The sequence below is a fragment of the Jaculus jaculus genome, chromosome 5 (genome assembly GCF_020740685.1).
Source record: "Jaculus jaculus isolate mJacJac1 chromosome 5, mJacJac1.mat.Y.cur, whole genome shotgun sequence".
Taxonomy (NCBI): Eukaryota; Metazoa; Chordata; class Mammalia; order Rodentia; family Dipodidae; genus Jaculus; species Jaculus jaculus.
Window position 1 is genome coordinate 104,939,800 of NC_059106.1, and position 16,836 is coordinate 104,956,635.

At 47.8% G+C, this 16,836-nt stretch overlaps 1 protein-coding gene and 1 long non-coding RNA gene across 4 annotated transcripts in view; one reads left to right on the top strand and one right to left on the bottom strand.

Moving 5' to 3' along the window:
- Positions 1 to 137: 137 nt before the first annotated feature.
- Positions 138 to 11,534, bottom strand: Kank3 (KN motif and ankyrin repeat domains 3). Of its 3 annotated transcripts, XM_045150242.1 has the most exons (11): positions 11,312 to 11,534; positions 7,704 to 7,788; positions 5,553 to 6,779; positions 5,389 to 5,479; positions 5,052 to 5,234; positions 4,879 to 4,963; positions 4,155 to 4,371; positions 1,637 to 1,776; positions 1,305 to 1,505; positions 1,125 to 1,223; positions 138 to 374 (listed from the first exon to the last, which is right to left on the bottom strand). In XM_045150242.1, exons 2-11 carry the CDS (start codon positions 7,735 to 7,737, stop codon positions 294 to 296), a joined length of 2,358 nt encoding a protein of 785 aa, XP_045006177.1. In that variant the 5' UTR covers positions 7,738 to 7,788; positions 11,312 to 11,534; the 3' UTR covers positions 138 to 293. The 3 variants fall into 3 exon arrangements, with proteins under 3 accessions (XP_045006177.1, XP_045006178.1, XP_045006179.1); XM_045150243.1 differs by lacking the exon at positions 7,704 to 7,788; XM_045150244.1 differs by lacking the exons at positions 7,704 to 7,788; positions 11,312 to 11,534 and adding an exon at positions 7,826 to 7,935.
- The window catches only part of LOC123460801, a 32,662-nt gene continuing 25,752 nt past the window's right edge, over positions 9,927 to 16,836 (top strand). Inside the window, exon 1 of the long non-coding RNA XR_006637203.1 lies at positions 9,927 to 10,038. This is a non-coding gene — a long non-coding RNA (uncharacterized LOC123460801). The remainder of the gene's footprint in view (positions 10,039 to 16,836) is intronic.

The window sequence follows — 16,836 nt, forward strand, 5'->3', positions numbered from 1 at the left end:
TGCTTAGTGGCTCCTATTGATCACTGTCCCTTTGTATTCTAGAAATCTTTACATGAGTGCTCTTTGCCCTAAGAAAGGGAACATGTGTTTGTGTCCCCACCACTGCTCCCCCCCCCCCCCCCGACAAAAGACAAGTGTGGTAGAAACATTATTTATTAGAAAAGATGTTTTTGCATTGTGGATATCATTTTTCAAGTCCTGCCTTAGGTGAGTCCCTCGTTGACATCTGACTCTGCTGGCATCCGGAGGTTGAGATGGAGGAGGATCTCAAATAATTCAGGTCTGGTGGCAGCTCACTGGGGCTGGGAATTCCCATCATTGTCACTGCATCCTCTACTAGGCATGGCTGTGGGAGATTCTGAGGATGATTGGCTCTAAAGAAAAGAAAAGGAACTGGGGAATTGGCCCAGAGCACTTAAAATTTTAACACTTGATGAGGGTTCAGTTTGCCTGTGCATGCACCTGGAGCTTATCTGTGGCAGCAAGAGTCCCTGGCACACCAATATTTATTTCAAGAAAAGAAAAGTTGCTACAGGCAAAAGGCTGGGCTCTTTCAAATTTCCCTGTCTCCAGGTTTAAAGATGTTTGACCTAGTAGAGGTTCCTCTGGTCCTCAAGTAGGAAGACACACCTATTACTATAGGATAAGACTTTCAAGTGAATCCCCACTCTGCCCTTTGATTTGATTTGGAAGAGTTCCATTACCACATCTCTACAATGGAGTGAGTATAAGATTGGTGACCGGTTTGGATGAGTTGAATCAAACAAGTGGCAAGGAAAATGTATTAATGCTCTAACCCTTGGATGTAAACAAACCTAGCCACCCAGCTTGGAGTTGTAGAACATGAGAACCTGTATCTCTTTCCCGCTACCTCCAGAGGCCATCCTTTAGACAGGAACCTTCTGGGAATAATAGCTGGGTTGCACTTTTCAGTTATCTTAGACAGGTTGGTTTCCTCTCCTTAGTGCCCTGGCTGGATCTAAAGCCTAAGACAGAACGGGAAAATCTAGATGCAGGTTCTCCATCTCTAGTGCTCTATGGAGGCAGGCCTAGGAGTTGCTACCATTTTTAACAAGCAGGGCTTAAGAGATATGGGGTGTTTGGTTTCTTGGGGACAGGCTTACCTCAGAGCCCAGTTGGCTCAAGATTAGATGGGTGTGCAGCAGAGTAGCCACCTCATCCTGCTCTGCCTCCAGGGCAATGGCCAGGGCACTGGTGCCCTCCTGTGAAACATTAGGACATAAGGTCCCTGGACCACAAAGCGGCACATAAAATTCCCATTCCAATTCCATGTAGTAGCTTACATTGTCCAGCATGGCAGGGTCACATCCTGGCTGGGAAAGCAGCAACTGAACAGTATCCAGACGTCCATACTCACTGGCACACATAAGTGCTGTGGCCCCATCAGCATCTTGTGCATTCACATCAGCCCCACACTCCAACAGGGCAGCCACTGTGTCCTGGCAGCCATGGCTGATGGCTAGCATGAGGGCAGTCTGTCCTGTCTGTGTAACAAAAGAAGACAAAGCTGGGGTAGGCTCTGGAAAAGATGTCCTGGGCTTAAAACTTGACTCCCAAAGTAGGAAAGATTGCCCACCCCCTGTACCATCCAGCCAGATTAGGTGTATTCATTTACCTGGCTAGCCTTAGCGTTGACATCACCCATGGTAAAGAGTTTCTGGATCACAGCCATGTCCTCCTGTCCCACAGATGTGAGTGCAGCCAACATGAGTGCTGAGTAGCCAGCTCTATTCTGGATGTTGACTTCACAGACCCCTGGGAAGAACAGGGCTGATAACCTTTCTCCACGTCTCGAATTTCTTTTGGGGTGGGGGTGGCAGCATTGGCTTCATACATGCTGGGCAAACATTCTACCATGGAGCTTTATCCCCAGCCAATAGTTTGTTGGTGTGGAAGTCCAGAGGGCAACATCAAGTGTCTTAAAGTTGCTCCTTATTTTTGAGAAAGTGTCAGCCTAGCCCTCAGGATCCTCTTGTCTCTGCCCCCCCCAGTGCTAAGATTAAAAAAGCACACCACCATCCTAGCTGTAGATGATTGGGCTTCTGCGTGAGAAGGAAAAACCTCAGTAGCAGAGGCCAGGAAGTTAAAAAAAAGATAAAAGGAAGGGAGGAGGGTACTTAATAGGTTGGTATTGTACATATGTAAGTAGAATGATTGAGATGGGGAGGGGATATGATGGAGAATGGAATTTCAAAGGGGAAAGGGGGGGAGGGAGGGTATTACCATGGGATATATTTTTTTTTCTTTTGGGTTTTTCGAGGTAGGGTCTCACTCTGGCTCAGGCTGACCTGGAATTCACTATGGAGTCTCAGGGTGGCCTCAAACTCTCGGAGATCCTCCTACCTCTGCCTCCTGAGTGCTGGGATTAAAGGCGTGTGTCAGCACGCGGGATATTTTTTATAATCATGGAAAATGTTAAAAATTGAGAAGAGAAAAAAAAAAAGCACGCCACCAAGCCTAGCATTTTACATTTAAGGTAACCAAGCTCATGCTTACATAGTACTTGCCTCCCAGATTTTTTTTTTGGACAGGAAGGAACATACCAGAGCCCCTAGTCTCTGCCAATGAACTGCAGACACATGCACCACCATGTGCATTTGGCTCATGTGGGTTCTAGGGAATCTAACCTTGGCCCTGAGCTTCTCAAGCAAGTGCCTTAACCACTAAGCTATCTCCAGCCCCAAGCCAGTTTTTATCATGACTCGCAAAAGCATATTCACACATGCTATGTGAAACCAAAGACGACATGATATATGGTGGCAATCAGGAAGGCTGGGGGAGACAAGCTTGAGGCATGAGGAAGATCGTGAGACAAGCCAAAGGAGAAAGAGCTAGGAGATAAGGAACAGGATAAGAGCATTTGCTAACTGTCCCCATAAAGACCCAGGATTGTTGGGGTTGGGATAGGAGCTAGTGAGCTAAGAAGTTGGAATATAAAAAGAAGGGGGGAGGTCATGGGGAACGAGATCATAGAGATCACAGTTGTTAGTGTAAGGCTGGTGTCAGATCAAGGGAGTGGAGTAGGCCAAGACAAGGTTGAAGGACCAACAAAGGATAATGAAATTGGTAATTGTATATCTGCTGCAGGGGACAGTGCCCCAGCCTGGGAGAGAGGAGGTCCGAGCCCTCACCAGTGGGTGCCTCTCTTAAAGGGTAGGTGGGCATAGTGGTTCAGAAGCTCAGCACCAGGCCTGTAGAATCAGAGGCTGGAGAGGAAGGCATGCTTTGCATTTGCAGATGAGCAAAGTGAAGCTAAGTAGAGCTCTAATTCCAGAGCTGAGTATGCCTTCTAGGGACAAAGTGGGAGGTCAGTTGAGGGTGTAGTGGGGTCAAGAGGCCTAAAAGCACTGGGCTTATGCCTTTGCCAGCTTTCAGGAGGATCACAACTTGGAGACCAGCCTGGTTTGCACTGACAGTTACAGGATAGCCAAGGGCTTTCTCAAGAAGGGCAAGACAAGGCTGGGGAGATGGCTCAGCAATTAAAGGCGCTTGCTTATAAGCTTTATAAAGCCGGATGCACAAAATGGTGCAGGCTTGCGTTCATTTGCAGCAGCAACAGGCCCTAGTGTGCATGCTCACTGGATTGTGTTCCCACTCTCCTCTATCAAGTAAATATTAAAGGGTGGAGAGATGGTTTAGCGGTTAAGGCACCTGGAAAGCCTAAGAACCCGGGTTCAATTCCCCAGTACCCATGTAAGCCAGGTGCATAAGTTTATTTGCATTGACTAGATGACCTGGCACACCTATTTTCTCTCAAGTAAATAAGTTTAAAAAAAAATTAAAAGCAGCTGGGCACCTTGAATCCCAGCCCTGGGGAGGCAGAGGTAGGAGTTCAAGGTCACCCTGAGACTCCATAGTGAATTCCAGGTCAGCCTGGGCCAAAGTGAGACCCTACCTCAAACCCCTCCCCCCCCCCCAAAAAAAAGACTTCAGACATCCTGGTGAATGCCTTTAAATCAGCACTGGGAAGGTAAGGCTGAGGTAAAAGGATCACTGAACTCGATGTGAGACCTTGTCTCAGAAACATTATGTAACTTGAGGAAGATCTGCTGACCAGCACTTTCCTGCTTTCCCCTGTCCTAGCCCTCCACTCTACTGCCCATGATTCCCATCCATCAGTCTTTGGCTCTGACCCGTATCTAGTAGCAGGCTGGAGATGGCTAGGTTCTCATGTGATACGCTATAATGCAGGGCTGTGTTCCCATTGCTGTCAGCCAGGTTCACCACGTGTGTCAGCAGCTCACATCCCAGGCTCCTCACCCCTCTCAGTACCCCAGCCACTTGCTCAGCTTGTGAGCGCCGGTGACTGGACACTCGAAACCACTCCTGGGCCACAATGCGTGCTGCACTCTGCCCAGACAAAGACAAAAAATAACTTTTCAAGGATGCAACACAGTAAGGCAGAGAAAGGGTTTGGGGACACCCCTGAGGAGAGACTTTGGGTATCAGGGCAGGGAAGACCACTGTTTATCCGAGGAGGGGGTTCATGCAAACCTACGTGGAGGGCTGTGGCTACACCCTTTTCAGAGAGTAAGACCAAGAGTACTTGGAGTGGGTGTGGCAATGAGTGCCCTCATGTGATTTCCTGGCAGGCATAAAACTTAAATGCATCATGAAGAAGAGAGATGGTACACCTTGCGCGCAACCCAAGAGCCTGCAGCTGGGGTCCAGGAGTGGGACTGAGGGTGGGTCCCTTTGGGGAAAGACTAGGGTGAGGATCCCTCTGGCGACCGTAGGGTCAAGGGAGGTTTCTGGTGATTAGTCTAGGAAACCCAGCGCGCTTCCTTAAGAGGTCAGGGAAGGTTATGTCTGCATCAGGACTAGCGATTCCTGGGGAAGGGCGTTCTGCACACTCACGCCGTCTCTGGCAACTCCGCGAGGCCGCTTCAGCTGCTGAAGCAGCGCAAAGCACGCCTCCCTCAAACGCGGGCTCAGTTCGCACCTGTCCGGGATGCCAAAGGAAGCTCAAGTTGCGGAGCAGCAAGCCACCAGGAGTGTGGACAGCCGCCCGGACTCCAGCGGATGCTCACCTCCCCTCTGTCTCGGACTGCAGCTCTGCCTCTCGCTCAGGATCCCCGACCCCAGGGTCCCTGTCGTTGGGAGGTTCAGGTGTTCCAGAATCGGATCCTCCGCCAGAAGGGCTATTCCTGGGGGTTTTGAGGGTGTCCTCATGTTCGCTGTCGCTGGCATCTTCACTGGAGGAGCTCTCATACCTGGGGGCACGGTGGAAATCCTTGGTGAACCTCCCGCCCCCGTCGCTTACTTAGTCCAGAGTGCTGTGAGATGGGGGTGGCAAGTCCCCATTCAACAGATGAGGAAATGCTGCACAAACCCCGCAGATGCTGGGGGAGGGGGGGGAATGCTCACTCTCCGTTGAGAACCCCAACGAACTGCAGGCTCTTGGGTTGCGCACAAGGTGTACCATCTCGCTTCTTCATAATGGATTTAAGTTTTATGCCTGCCAGGAAATTACATGAGGTCACTGAGTTTGGATTCCTCAGCCTACAGCAAGCGGTCGGGACGCGACTTACCTGCGGCCGCCACGGCCTGGTCTCCACCTGTGAATATGGACGGGTTCTGTAAATTCTGGGAAGCCTCCGCTGGAGGTTCGGTCTGCGTGGTCTTCTCAACACAACCCCACACGGTCTGGGTGGCGGCCTCGTGCGCGACCGCCGCCCTTGTCTCAGCAGTCTCCTCCAGCTCCCGCAGCCTGCCCCGCAGGAGTTCGGTCACCGCGCGCTGATGCTCCAGGCTGGCGTGTAGTAGCTCCAGCTCGCGGTCCGAGGCCTCGGGCAGCCCCAGCTGCTCTTCTGTCACCCACGAGTCCTCCTCAACGGTCTTGGGGACCGCCTCCACGCCAGCCTCCCGTGTCTCTATCACTACCTGGACATGCACTTCTCGAGTCTCAGGTACCGTGTGGGTGCCTACCTCCTGGGTCTGGAGGTTCCCAGCGGGGGTCCGGGATGCTCGGTCGAGGACCAGGGGCTGGCCCTCACAACGCCTCGCGGCCAACGCTTCAAGACAGTCACCCTGGGGGCTGGCCCTAGAACGGACGCCGCGCTCAGAACCGGCCAGACGCTCTGTTAGCCTCCGCAGCTGTGCAAGCTTGTCCGGGGGCGCCTCGACCTCCCGGTCCCGCTCCGCTGGCGCTCGCCCTGCCAGTAGTCGCGCCTTCTCGGCGCGCAGCGCGCGCACTTGCTCTTGCAGCTCCGGCAGCGCGCGCGCCTGGTCCTCGAGTACCCGCAGACGTTTCAGAGCCACCGCCATCTGCTCGCGTACCAGCTGCAATTGCCCGCGACCCGGAGAGGCAAGGGCGGGGCTGCTTCGGCCGGACCCACGCGGGCTGTGTGCGCCCCCGCGCGCCTGTGCCTGCTCTAGTCGTCGGCTGGTCTCCAGGAGCGTGTGCTCCACTCGCGGATTGTGCAAGAATGCGCGCGGCGACAGCGGCGGCATGAGTCCTGGGGTCACTCCGGGGGAGAGTGCTCCGGAAGCTCCGCCGTCGTCACTGACCAGGGACTCGCTGGATGTCCATATACCTGGGCTGCGCGCGCCCGGGAGGCCCATCCGGGATGCGCGCGGATGTCGCGCGAGCTGGGTGCCCGAGACTCGGCTCGAGACAGAACCACGCTCCAGTTCCTCTACGTATTTGAGAAAGTCCAGGTCCAGGTGGAAGCCATAAGGTGTCTCTACTGAGTAGGGGGAGGTCGGGCTGCGTACATTCCCGGCGGAGCAAGGGCACAGGGGAGGATTGCCCAAGTCTGAGACATGATGAGGAAACATGGGCAGAGAGATAATCAAGCCAAGGAGTCCCCAAAGAAAATGAACAAAATAGGCGTCCCACATGGCCCCATCCTGCACCTCTAACCGTTGCTGTTGCCGTACACTGAGGCTCCCAGGCATATCTACACCCAAATAGTCACTTGATCATGTGTTTATTGAGCACCTAAATGCCAAACACTTTTTTAAACCATGGGGAAACAGCAGTGCCCTCTTGTAAGCCATAAATAGCCACAATCATTCCAAATATCTATTAAGGCAATAATGATCATAGCATAGTGAAATAGAGAGTTGCTATGGGAAAACAACTTTGGCTCCCCTACCAGGAAAGGTTTCCCGCATGCAGGGGTCTTAAAGGTTGAGTCCATATTAAGGAAGAAGCAAGGACAGAGTCCAAGAAGAAAAGAAGGCCATGCAAAGACCTTGCGAGTAGGGGTGGTAGGGTTAGCTACAGAGTAATCACACAGTGGAAACCAGGTGCCCCCAGGAGAATGAAGAAAGGGAAGGGTTGGGGAAGAGAAAGGAGCTGGAGCGATAGGTGGAAGCCACACTGAGGGAATCTCATGAGCTACCATAGAGTCATGGTATTATTTATGTAGGGTGCCATGGGTGAGTTTTAAGCAGGATCATGACATTGGCTAATGGACTTTTGAAAAAGACCTGTGACCACTGTGTTAAAAGAACTACTGGATCCGGGCATGGTGGTGCACGCCTTTAATCCCAGCACTGAGGAGGCAGAGATAGGAGGATCATTGTGAGTTCAAAGCCAGCCCAAGACTACATAGTCAGGTTAACCTTGGCTACAGCAAGACCCTACTTCAAAAAAAAAAAAAAAATACTGGGCTTTGCACACATACTACTGCACATAATACAGAACACACATCCACCTCATTTTGCATACTCACCGGGTAGGCACTGATTCAGGGCAAATTTGGCCATGTTTTACGGACTCACCAGTCACCTGATACACCCTGAAAAAGAAACAACCCCCTACCCCCCACCAAGAAGTAAGGATGCAGATCCAGACCTTCTGTCTTGAACTTCTGGGATCAAATGCTCTCCACTGAGCTACATCACAGACCTTAGGTGGTGGTTTGGTAGGTTGAGACAGAGTCTTGCTCAGTAGCAAAAGCTGACCTGGAAATAGATCATGGTCCTCCTTCCTCAACCACCCAAATAGTGGGATTATAAATGAGCTTCAATATACCTGGCTAAAATTTTGGGTTGAATGAATGTAGGGCTCTTAGGTTGCAGGCCTCGACAGGGGGTGCAGGAAAGGCATCAAGCAGAAGAAGATAAGAAAACAAACCACTCCAGGCCTACAATCCCAGCTACTAGGGGCTGGAGGGGGTGGAGCTTAAGAATATCACAAGTTCAAAGCAGTTTAGGCAATTTACACCATGTCAAACTAGTAAAATCAGGGCTGGAGTTGAGTGATAGCTTGCCTATCTCAAGGGCTTAAATTCACTCCCCAGTAACACAGAGCGCTTGATTTTTTTTTTTCTTTAGAGAAATGCAAAGAAGATATATTTGTTCATCAGAACTTTTACTACAGTCATTTGCTTGACCCTTTTTAGGAATGATGTGGAGACTGGAGCTGGATAGATACCAAAGTTGCAACCAACAAATAATCTGTCTCTCTGAAATGCCCCTAGGGGAGTGACCCAGAGCTCTGTTCTTAGCTTGTAAGACTACTACAAGTAGCCAGAGTTATGGCTATCCATGAGGTATGCATATAGAGTGACTTCAATAGACAGAACAGAAGCTCTAAGAAAGTGAGAGTCTAGGACTAGGAATTTGGCTCAGTGGTAGCTCAGTTTTCTAGCATGCACAAGCTTTGGGTTCAATCCCCAGCACCAGAGGAGGAGGGAAGGAGAAAGAAGAAGTGAAAGGAGGTAGGGCTGGTTGTGGTGGCATATGCCTTTAATCCTAGCACTTGCTGTGAGTTTGAGGCCACCTTGAAACTGCATAGTGCATTCCAGATCTGCCTGCACTAGAAAGACACTACCTTGAAAACAAAACAAAAAGGGCTGGAGGTATGGCTTAGCGGTTAGGGCATTTGCCTGCAAAGCCAAAGGACTGAGATTTGATTCCTCAGGACACACGTTAGCCAGATACACAAGGTTGTGCATGTGTCTGGAGTTCGTTTGCAGTGGCTGGAGGCCCTGGCGTACCCATTCTCTTTCTCTCCCACACCCTTTTCTCTCTGTCAAATAAATAAATAAAAATATTTTTTAAAAAGAGAAAGAGGAAAGGAGGAGGGGAAGTAGAATATTAAACACTGGGCTGGGGATGTAGCAAAGTTGATAGAGTATTTGTCCAGCATGCAGGAAGCTCTGAGTTGGAGGACCTGGGTTCAATTCCCTGGAACACTACAAATAAATAAAGGATAAGAAAAGAAAGGTGGGACTTTGGAGAACTTACATGGAAACAGTTCAGGGAGCAGAAAGAAGCTTGAAGTGAGTGTGTACTACAGTATGCTCTGTCCTATTAAATGTAACCCCAATACCCATATACCTCTGCATTGCAGAGATTATCATTCTCATCTTACAGATGGGGAAAGTAGGGCACAGGGCAATTAATCCATTGCCTTGGGAGAACCTTTTAGATTACACTCAGCCTATCTTCTGGGGACCCCTTGCCAGCAGTGCCCACACACACCTGTGGCTGCCACCAGTGCCTATCTAGCCTTCCAACAGCCAGATTCAATACATCCTCCCCTGACCCACTGCCCCCTGGCCTAACCATCCTCTCAGTCACCTTTTCCAACCTCCTGCATTTCTGATGGCCATCCACTTGCACCTAATGCATCAATGTCTCCACTGCTGGGCAGACCCTTGCCACTCCCCACTTCTATCAAGCCCGAGTCTGACACCTCCTTCCCCAACCAAGGGCCAGGCAGGATCTCTTTGCAGTCCCCAAGCAGCTGTTTCCTGTCCCCTTACACCAGCTGCAAAGGGCTAGCCAACAGGCCAATGAGTGATCTCAGAGGACAGCCAGTGCCTCTCAGGACTTGTTTTCAGGAAACTGCCAGGGAAAAACTGGATTTTAGGAAATCCTGGATGAGAGCTTTAGGGGTGGGTACCACTTTTCACAAAGTTAGTTTGACTCAATGTTAACGCCTTCCTGGCCTGGTCATACCCAAGTTCAAGGCTCTGGTACAAAGAAAGCAGCTGTGGTTTATTCCTAAGACCTATGCCAGATGGAAAAGCTAAACCCAGAGTTTGTGCTGAGTCATAGGTGGGTGTCTGCTATTATTTTCTTTTTAAATTTCTCTCTCTCCCTGGGTGGGGGTTGGATTTTTTGTTTGTTTGTAGTTTTTATGACAGACAAGGTCTCATGTATCCCCGGCTGGCCTCAGACTTGCTATGTAGCCAAGGACAATGTTGAACTTCTGCCTCCCAAGTGCTAGGATGACAGATGTGCAACACCAGGCCAGGTTTATGTGGTGATGGAAATCAAACCAGGGCTTCCTGCAAGCTAGTCAAGTACTTTACCAAGTGAGCTACATCCCCCAAGCCACTTAACTGGGGATGAAACCTAGAGCCTCAGACATTAGGTAAGCACTCTACCACTGGGCTATTTTAATTGTGAGATAGGTCTACCTTAATGGCCCAGGCTGACCTTGAACTCACTCTAGCCCAAGCCGGCTTTGAACAGATGAATCTCCTGCCTCAGTCAGCTTCCTCCTGCTTCAGCCTCCTGAGTATCTGGGATTATAGGCTTTTTTTTTTCTTTCTTTCTTTCTTTTTGAAGGGATAGGCAGTGAAGGCCATGTGTAACTCTCCCAGCCTACACTTGTCAATCCAGTCCCTGTCTAGGTACCTGCTTGAGTGGGGAAGGTGACTGGGTAAGCCACTCCTGCGCTGCTCCACAAGCTTCTGCCTCACTAGAGTGGGGCCTGCTAAACTAACTGAAACCACACGCCCCCACTCCTGCCCCTGGGACTATTTCAGTACATAGAGCTGTGATCATGAAACCTGAGGGGTAGGGTACACAGTGGCATCACTGATCAGGAGAGGGAGCATCTTCCATCTGAGATCATGGCTGGTGGCACCCTGTAATGTTGGGGTGGGATTCTCAGTCCTATGACGAGGGGATAGATGACAGTAGGACAGGAGGTGACCCGGTCATTCTCCCTCCCTACCCACTCCCCTCCCCTACAGCCCCCCTCCTCTACACACCCAAACACACACAACCAGATCAACTTCACAAAAGATAAGGCAGTTTCCTACAGGAAAAGCCGCTGGGCGGTTTCCATCCGCTGCCCATTGTCTGCAGGTCCGGAGGCCGTCAGTGCCTCCCCCCAACACTATTTCCGCTTCTCCCGTTTCTTCCACCCCCTGCATCAAACCCAGGGGAGAGGACTGGTCCTGGACCCCCAAGCCAACTCTGGAGAAGGGTCCCTTTGATGGCTGGAGTGCTAGGGGGCGCACAAGCTCTCCCAGTTGGATCCTGGACGGTGACCTCCAGCATTCAGAGTCCTCTCCTCCCCACTCAGCTCTGCACCCACCTGAGCTCCCAGTATCACAGGGGTCACGGTTGGTCCCAGGACACGGCGCCCACCCTGTCGCAGCGTGCGAAGCCCGCAGAGACAGTGGATTCAGTGTGTCCCGCCTGTTCTAACGCGTCCTCTTGGTTTCCCCTGGATCCGGGTTTGGAAAGCCGTCGTTTTACCTGAAGCCCCTAGCCGCGCCGCACCGAAGCCCGACCCCTCGAAGCTCGGAGACGGGTTATCAAGGCTTTCACTCTAACTGATCGCCACGCCAGCCAACCAGCACCAGAAGCTCACAGAGGTATCCAATAGTAAACCAGAGTGGGCGGATTGGAAATGTGGGGCGCGGATAGGGGCGGGGTCTACAGAGTTGGCCTGGATAACAGCTGTGGCTGGAGTGTCTCTTTGGTATTCTGAGCCATGGTCAAACTTTATCCAATTTGGGACTAAGGAGTTTGGATTTAATTCACAGCGCATTAAAGAACTACAGGAAGGCTCTACACAAACATACTCCCTTTGGGAATTATGTCACTGGAGTTTATTTCCCAGTGTCTGCATAAGATCCCAGCACTCTGGATCTTTCCCACCTCAGGCCCTTTGCATATATTGTGCCATATACTTAATACTTCCAGAAACGTTCTCTGCACATGTTCAGGTGGCAGTCTTCCCTACTTCAGTCTGTGTGTCCCTCTAAAGGCTGAATATGGCCCTCCCTAGTCATTATGTTTCCTATCACCTTATTAACCTGATAGCAACATTTCACTTTGTGAAAAATAACCTATGATCTATTTACTTATTGGTTATGTGCCTCTCACACTAGCGTCTCAATATCATAAGAATGGAGCACTGATTGGTTTGAGTCACTACTTTATCCAATGCCCGTAGCACACAGTAGGTGCTTAATAAATGTCTGTTTCATTAATGACTTAAAATTACATTTAACCTACCCATTTGGGTTATAATATGACTTAAACTGACTACAGGGGTTTTTTTTGTTATTTTTATTTATTTATTTGACAGTAACAGAGAGAGAAAGAGGCAAAGAGAGAGAGAAAGAATGGGTGCGCCAGGGCTTCCAGCCACTGCAAACGAACTCCAGAAGCGTGCGCCTCCTTGTGCATCTGGCTAACGTGAGTCCTGGAGAATCAGTCCTCAAACCGTGGTCCTTAGGCTTCACAGGCAAGCTCTTAACCGCTAATCCATCTCTCTAGCCCTGACTACAGTTTTCCTCTAGCAGTTTCAGAGTTTCAGGTCTGATGTTAAGGTCTTTAATCCATTTGGACTTAATTCTTGTGCATGAAGAGAGAGAAGAATCGATTTTCATCCTTCTACAGATATATATCCAGTTTTCCCAACACCATTTGCTGAAGAGGCTGTCTTTTCTCCAATGAGTATTTTTGGCATTTTTATCGAATATCAGGTGGCTGTAGCTACCTGGACTTATATCTGGGTCCTCTATTCTGTTCCACTGATCTACATGTCTGTTTTTGTGCCAGTACCACGCTGTTTTTGTCACTATGGCTCTGTAGTATAGGTTAAAATCAGGTATGGTGATACCACCAGCCTTATTTTTGTTGCTCAGTATTATTTTAGATATTGGAGGTTTTTTTGTGATTCCAAATGAATTTTTGGATTGTTTTTTTCTATTTCCATGAAGAATGCCTTTGGAATTTTGATAGGGATTGCATTAAATGTGTAGATTGCTTTTGGTAAGATTGCCATTTTCACAATATTGATTTTTCCCATCCAGGAACAAGGGATGTTTCTCTACTTTCTAGTGTCTTCTGCAATTTCTTGCTTGAGTGTTTTAAAGTTCTCAATGTAGAGATCCTTTACTTCCTTGGTTAGGTTTATTCCAAGGTACTTTATTTTTTTGGATGCAATTGTGAATGGGAGTGATTCTCTGATTTCATCCTCCAAAAATTTCCTCTTGACACTGATGCCTCTCTGCCTCCTCTCTCTTGCCCCAAACCCTCTATCCCTCCCATCTGAGTGCTCATAATCCCCTTGTACCTGGCATTTTTGATGTCATAGCTATTGACAAGGGTAACAAGCTCATTAATTCTTCCTTCTGTCCTCTCATGAGTTGCACAGAGGTCATCTCCCTCACCTTCTCTATAATAGATATCACCAGTGAATGCTCCAAAGCCAGCTCAGTACAGAGATGGTACAAGAGAAGTCTCTGTTTCATTCATGACCAAGTCATAACAGCATGCTGCACTGCACTGATGGAGGGTGCTCACTATTGATCTCACCACTCTGCCACCTCTAGCCACATGGAACTGCCTCCTCATCACCTGCCCTGAAGGAAGACCCATAAACCAAATTATCCAGCCTCTTCCATAAGAACTCATCACCCCTACAGTCAGCATAAAGAAATTAACCCTTGTGTCTTATCAGTAATAAAATGCCGGAATATTAGGTTGAGACAGGCTCCCAAAATGGAGTAACCAAGGACAGAAGAATGGTGACAGATACAAGGAAGTGGATTATCCACATTTCTCAGGAAACTAACTGCCCAGCCATTATTCCTTCCTTGCCTAACAATGCCCCCAGACCATGGTTTCCTCTCACCTTATTTTGTAAGTCACCTGGTCACAGTTCTGGTGTCACACCCTGGCTATTTTAGATTTCCCCTAAAGGAATTTATTATTCAGCTTTTACCCATTAGCACCTTCTCCCAACTGAAGCCCTATAAAGCTCACTATCTGGAAATTCAAGTGGACTGTGCTCTGCTCTTGAGTGTCAGCCCTGGCAGCTTGTACTTTTCCTAAATAACAGCTTTCATCTTTGCCTTGTTTTATTATGTAGTAAAACAAATTATCAAGTATCCAGTTATTAAGTTGCATAGCTCAAAAGGCATAAAAAATATTAGATGTCTGCTCAGTTCAGTAGCAGAACCCCACTTTTTTTTTCAAGTTTGGAAAGAGAAGGAAAATCATAATTCAAACAAAAAATAAGGGCTGGAGGGATGGTTTAGCAGTTAAGGCATTTGCCTGCAAAGCCAAAGGACCCTGGTTCGATTCCCCAGGTCCGACGTTAGCCAGATGCACAAGGGGGGGCACACGCATCTGGAGTTCATTTGCAGTGGCTGGTTGCTCTGGTGCACCCATTCTCTCTTTCTCCCTATTTCTCTGCCAAATAAATAAACAAATAAAATATTTTTTTAAAAATAAGCTGATAAAGAACTTCTGTTAAGTATAGAAAAAAAAAAAGTATTCAGAAATCTTGATTAAGAATTGTTTATGAACCGGGTATGGTGGCACACACCTTTAATCCCAGCACTCAGGAGGCAGAGGTAGGAGGATCGCTGAGAGTTCAAGGCCACCCTGAGAATACAGAGTGAATACCAGGTCAGCCTGGGCTAGAGTGAGACCCTACCTCAAAAAAAAAAAAGAAAAAAGAAAAAAGAAAAGAATTGTTTATGATAAAGCATCTTTACCTTTAGAAACATTTACTACATTAAAGAGCACATTCCCTATATTGTGCAAGACAAAGGCAACATCTCACTGAGATATTGAACAGTCTCTCCCATTCATTCTTCAGACTCTCCCAGTCAGGTGCACTTCAAAGTACAAACATTAAATTAACTAAGGTTTTTGTTTGTCTGGAGACATTAATGATATGTGCTTCTTTAATAATGCACACTTTCAAAATGGATGTTTTCCCATAACAGCACAAAAGAAGACAGAAAGACATTAAATAGTCACCAAAAGACTTGGTAAAAATTAAATGAAAATTAGCAGTTAAGCAAGCCTGATGTCTACTGGTATGAATGTGGGAGATGTAAACATAAAGTGAACAGAAAACTGTATATATAGATCCTACATTTGAAATGACTGAAAGAATAAACCACCAAGGTTTGGTGTCTTCAGCTCTTGGAACATTGGCTTCATGTTATACTAAAAATCTACAAGTGTTGTGCTGGATGTTTTGGCACCTAATTGTCCTACATGTCTTATGTACTGTCAAGAGTTTGGTGCAGGGCATATTTAAAGACAACCAATGGTCACATGATTTTAGAAAATGTCAATTGGTACAAATAATAATCACATTTTAAATGCTGACCAGCAGGAATCTTTTGCTAAGTGTCCAAATAAGTTGTTCATACCCCAAATTTAGAGATTGCAATTCTGTCAAGCTTGTGGCCTAGAAAAACTGTTTTAACACTCCTATGAAAACTTCATCAGAATTAGTCACCAAGCCAAAGTGTTGGCTAATTATGTACAAAAAAAAAAAAAAAAAAAAAAAACCGGCCTTGTCTGAAGTTCCACATCCATGACAGTAACATCAGGCACCCCAGTTTTGTTGGATACAAAAGTTGTTTCTATGACCATTGGAGTCTTTGAAGTGCAGTCACATTTTAGGACAATACTTCTCCAAATACAACAGTTGCTTGCTGTTAAAAGCACCATGCCACTTTTGTCTTATGAATTGTACTGCATCCTTCATATGTCTTCCTACCTTCAGTGAATGCTAGGACAAGCACTGCAGCTCTCCCAACAATGCAACACAATGAACAGCAACACAATGGCCATGTTCTTCATGAAACTTGATTTTTATAAGACTCAACCAGTCATCAACCATCTGGTTGGAAGGTGGCGCACCACCAACAAAAAGCCAGTCAATCCCAGCACTTGGGAGCAGAGGTAGGAGGATCACCATGAGTTTGATGCCTCTCTGAGACTACAAACTGAATTCCAGGTCAGCCTGAGCTAGAGTGAGACCCTACCTCACAAAACCACTTAACTGCTAAGCCATCTCTCCAGCACTCCACTTTATATTTTGTTCTTTTATTATTATTTATTATTTTCAACATATTCCATATGGATATATCATGTATTGGTACCCTCTTTTCCCTTGTCCCTGCCCCCATTCCATTAGGAACCCTCCTCAGTGGGGTTTCAGGTACTTCCTATGGAGTTGTGGTTTATGCGTGGTAAGAGCCCCCGTCAGTTATTTTGGAGTGGGGAGGGAATGCTTCTGGACATGATGTTTCAACCTGTGTCTCTTACAATCTTTTAGCCCCTCTTCTTCAAAATTCCCTGAGCTTTGGTGGGTGAGTTTTCAGTCTACTTCAGTGATGAGCTCTTAGGAGCTTCTGGGTCTCTGCTTTGGTAGGTGTTGAGAATTCTCAGGGTCTGTCTCCTACCCCCTGGCACTGATTATCAGGTTTAGCATAGAAGCAGCACTCATGTTCATCTCCCCAATTCCTCTGTGGGTTCAACTGTGACTTGGCTGAATTGCAAGGGATAGTTTATCTCCTTGAGTCTCACTACCTTCTGAAAAAGAACAGATTCTCCAATGGACAGTGAAGTCAACATAATTTAAATGGGATAAGCATTATAATTTAGAGAGAGAATTTGATGTGTATAACCCCTCTTTTAGCCAAAGACCAGTGAGAGCTTGACACTGGAGAGACTAACTTTTGCATGCATAAGATTCTGATCTGGTTCCCAATTCCAGATATGGGTTCCTTTACAGTGAGCAGATCGCTTAGCCAATCAAAAAGCTACTGGTTACCCACCAAGACTGTGTGCACT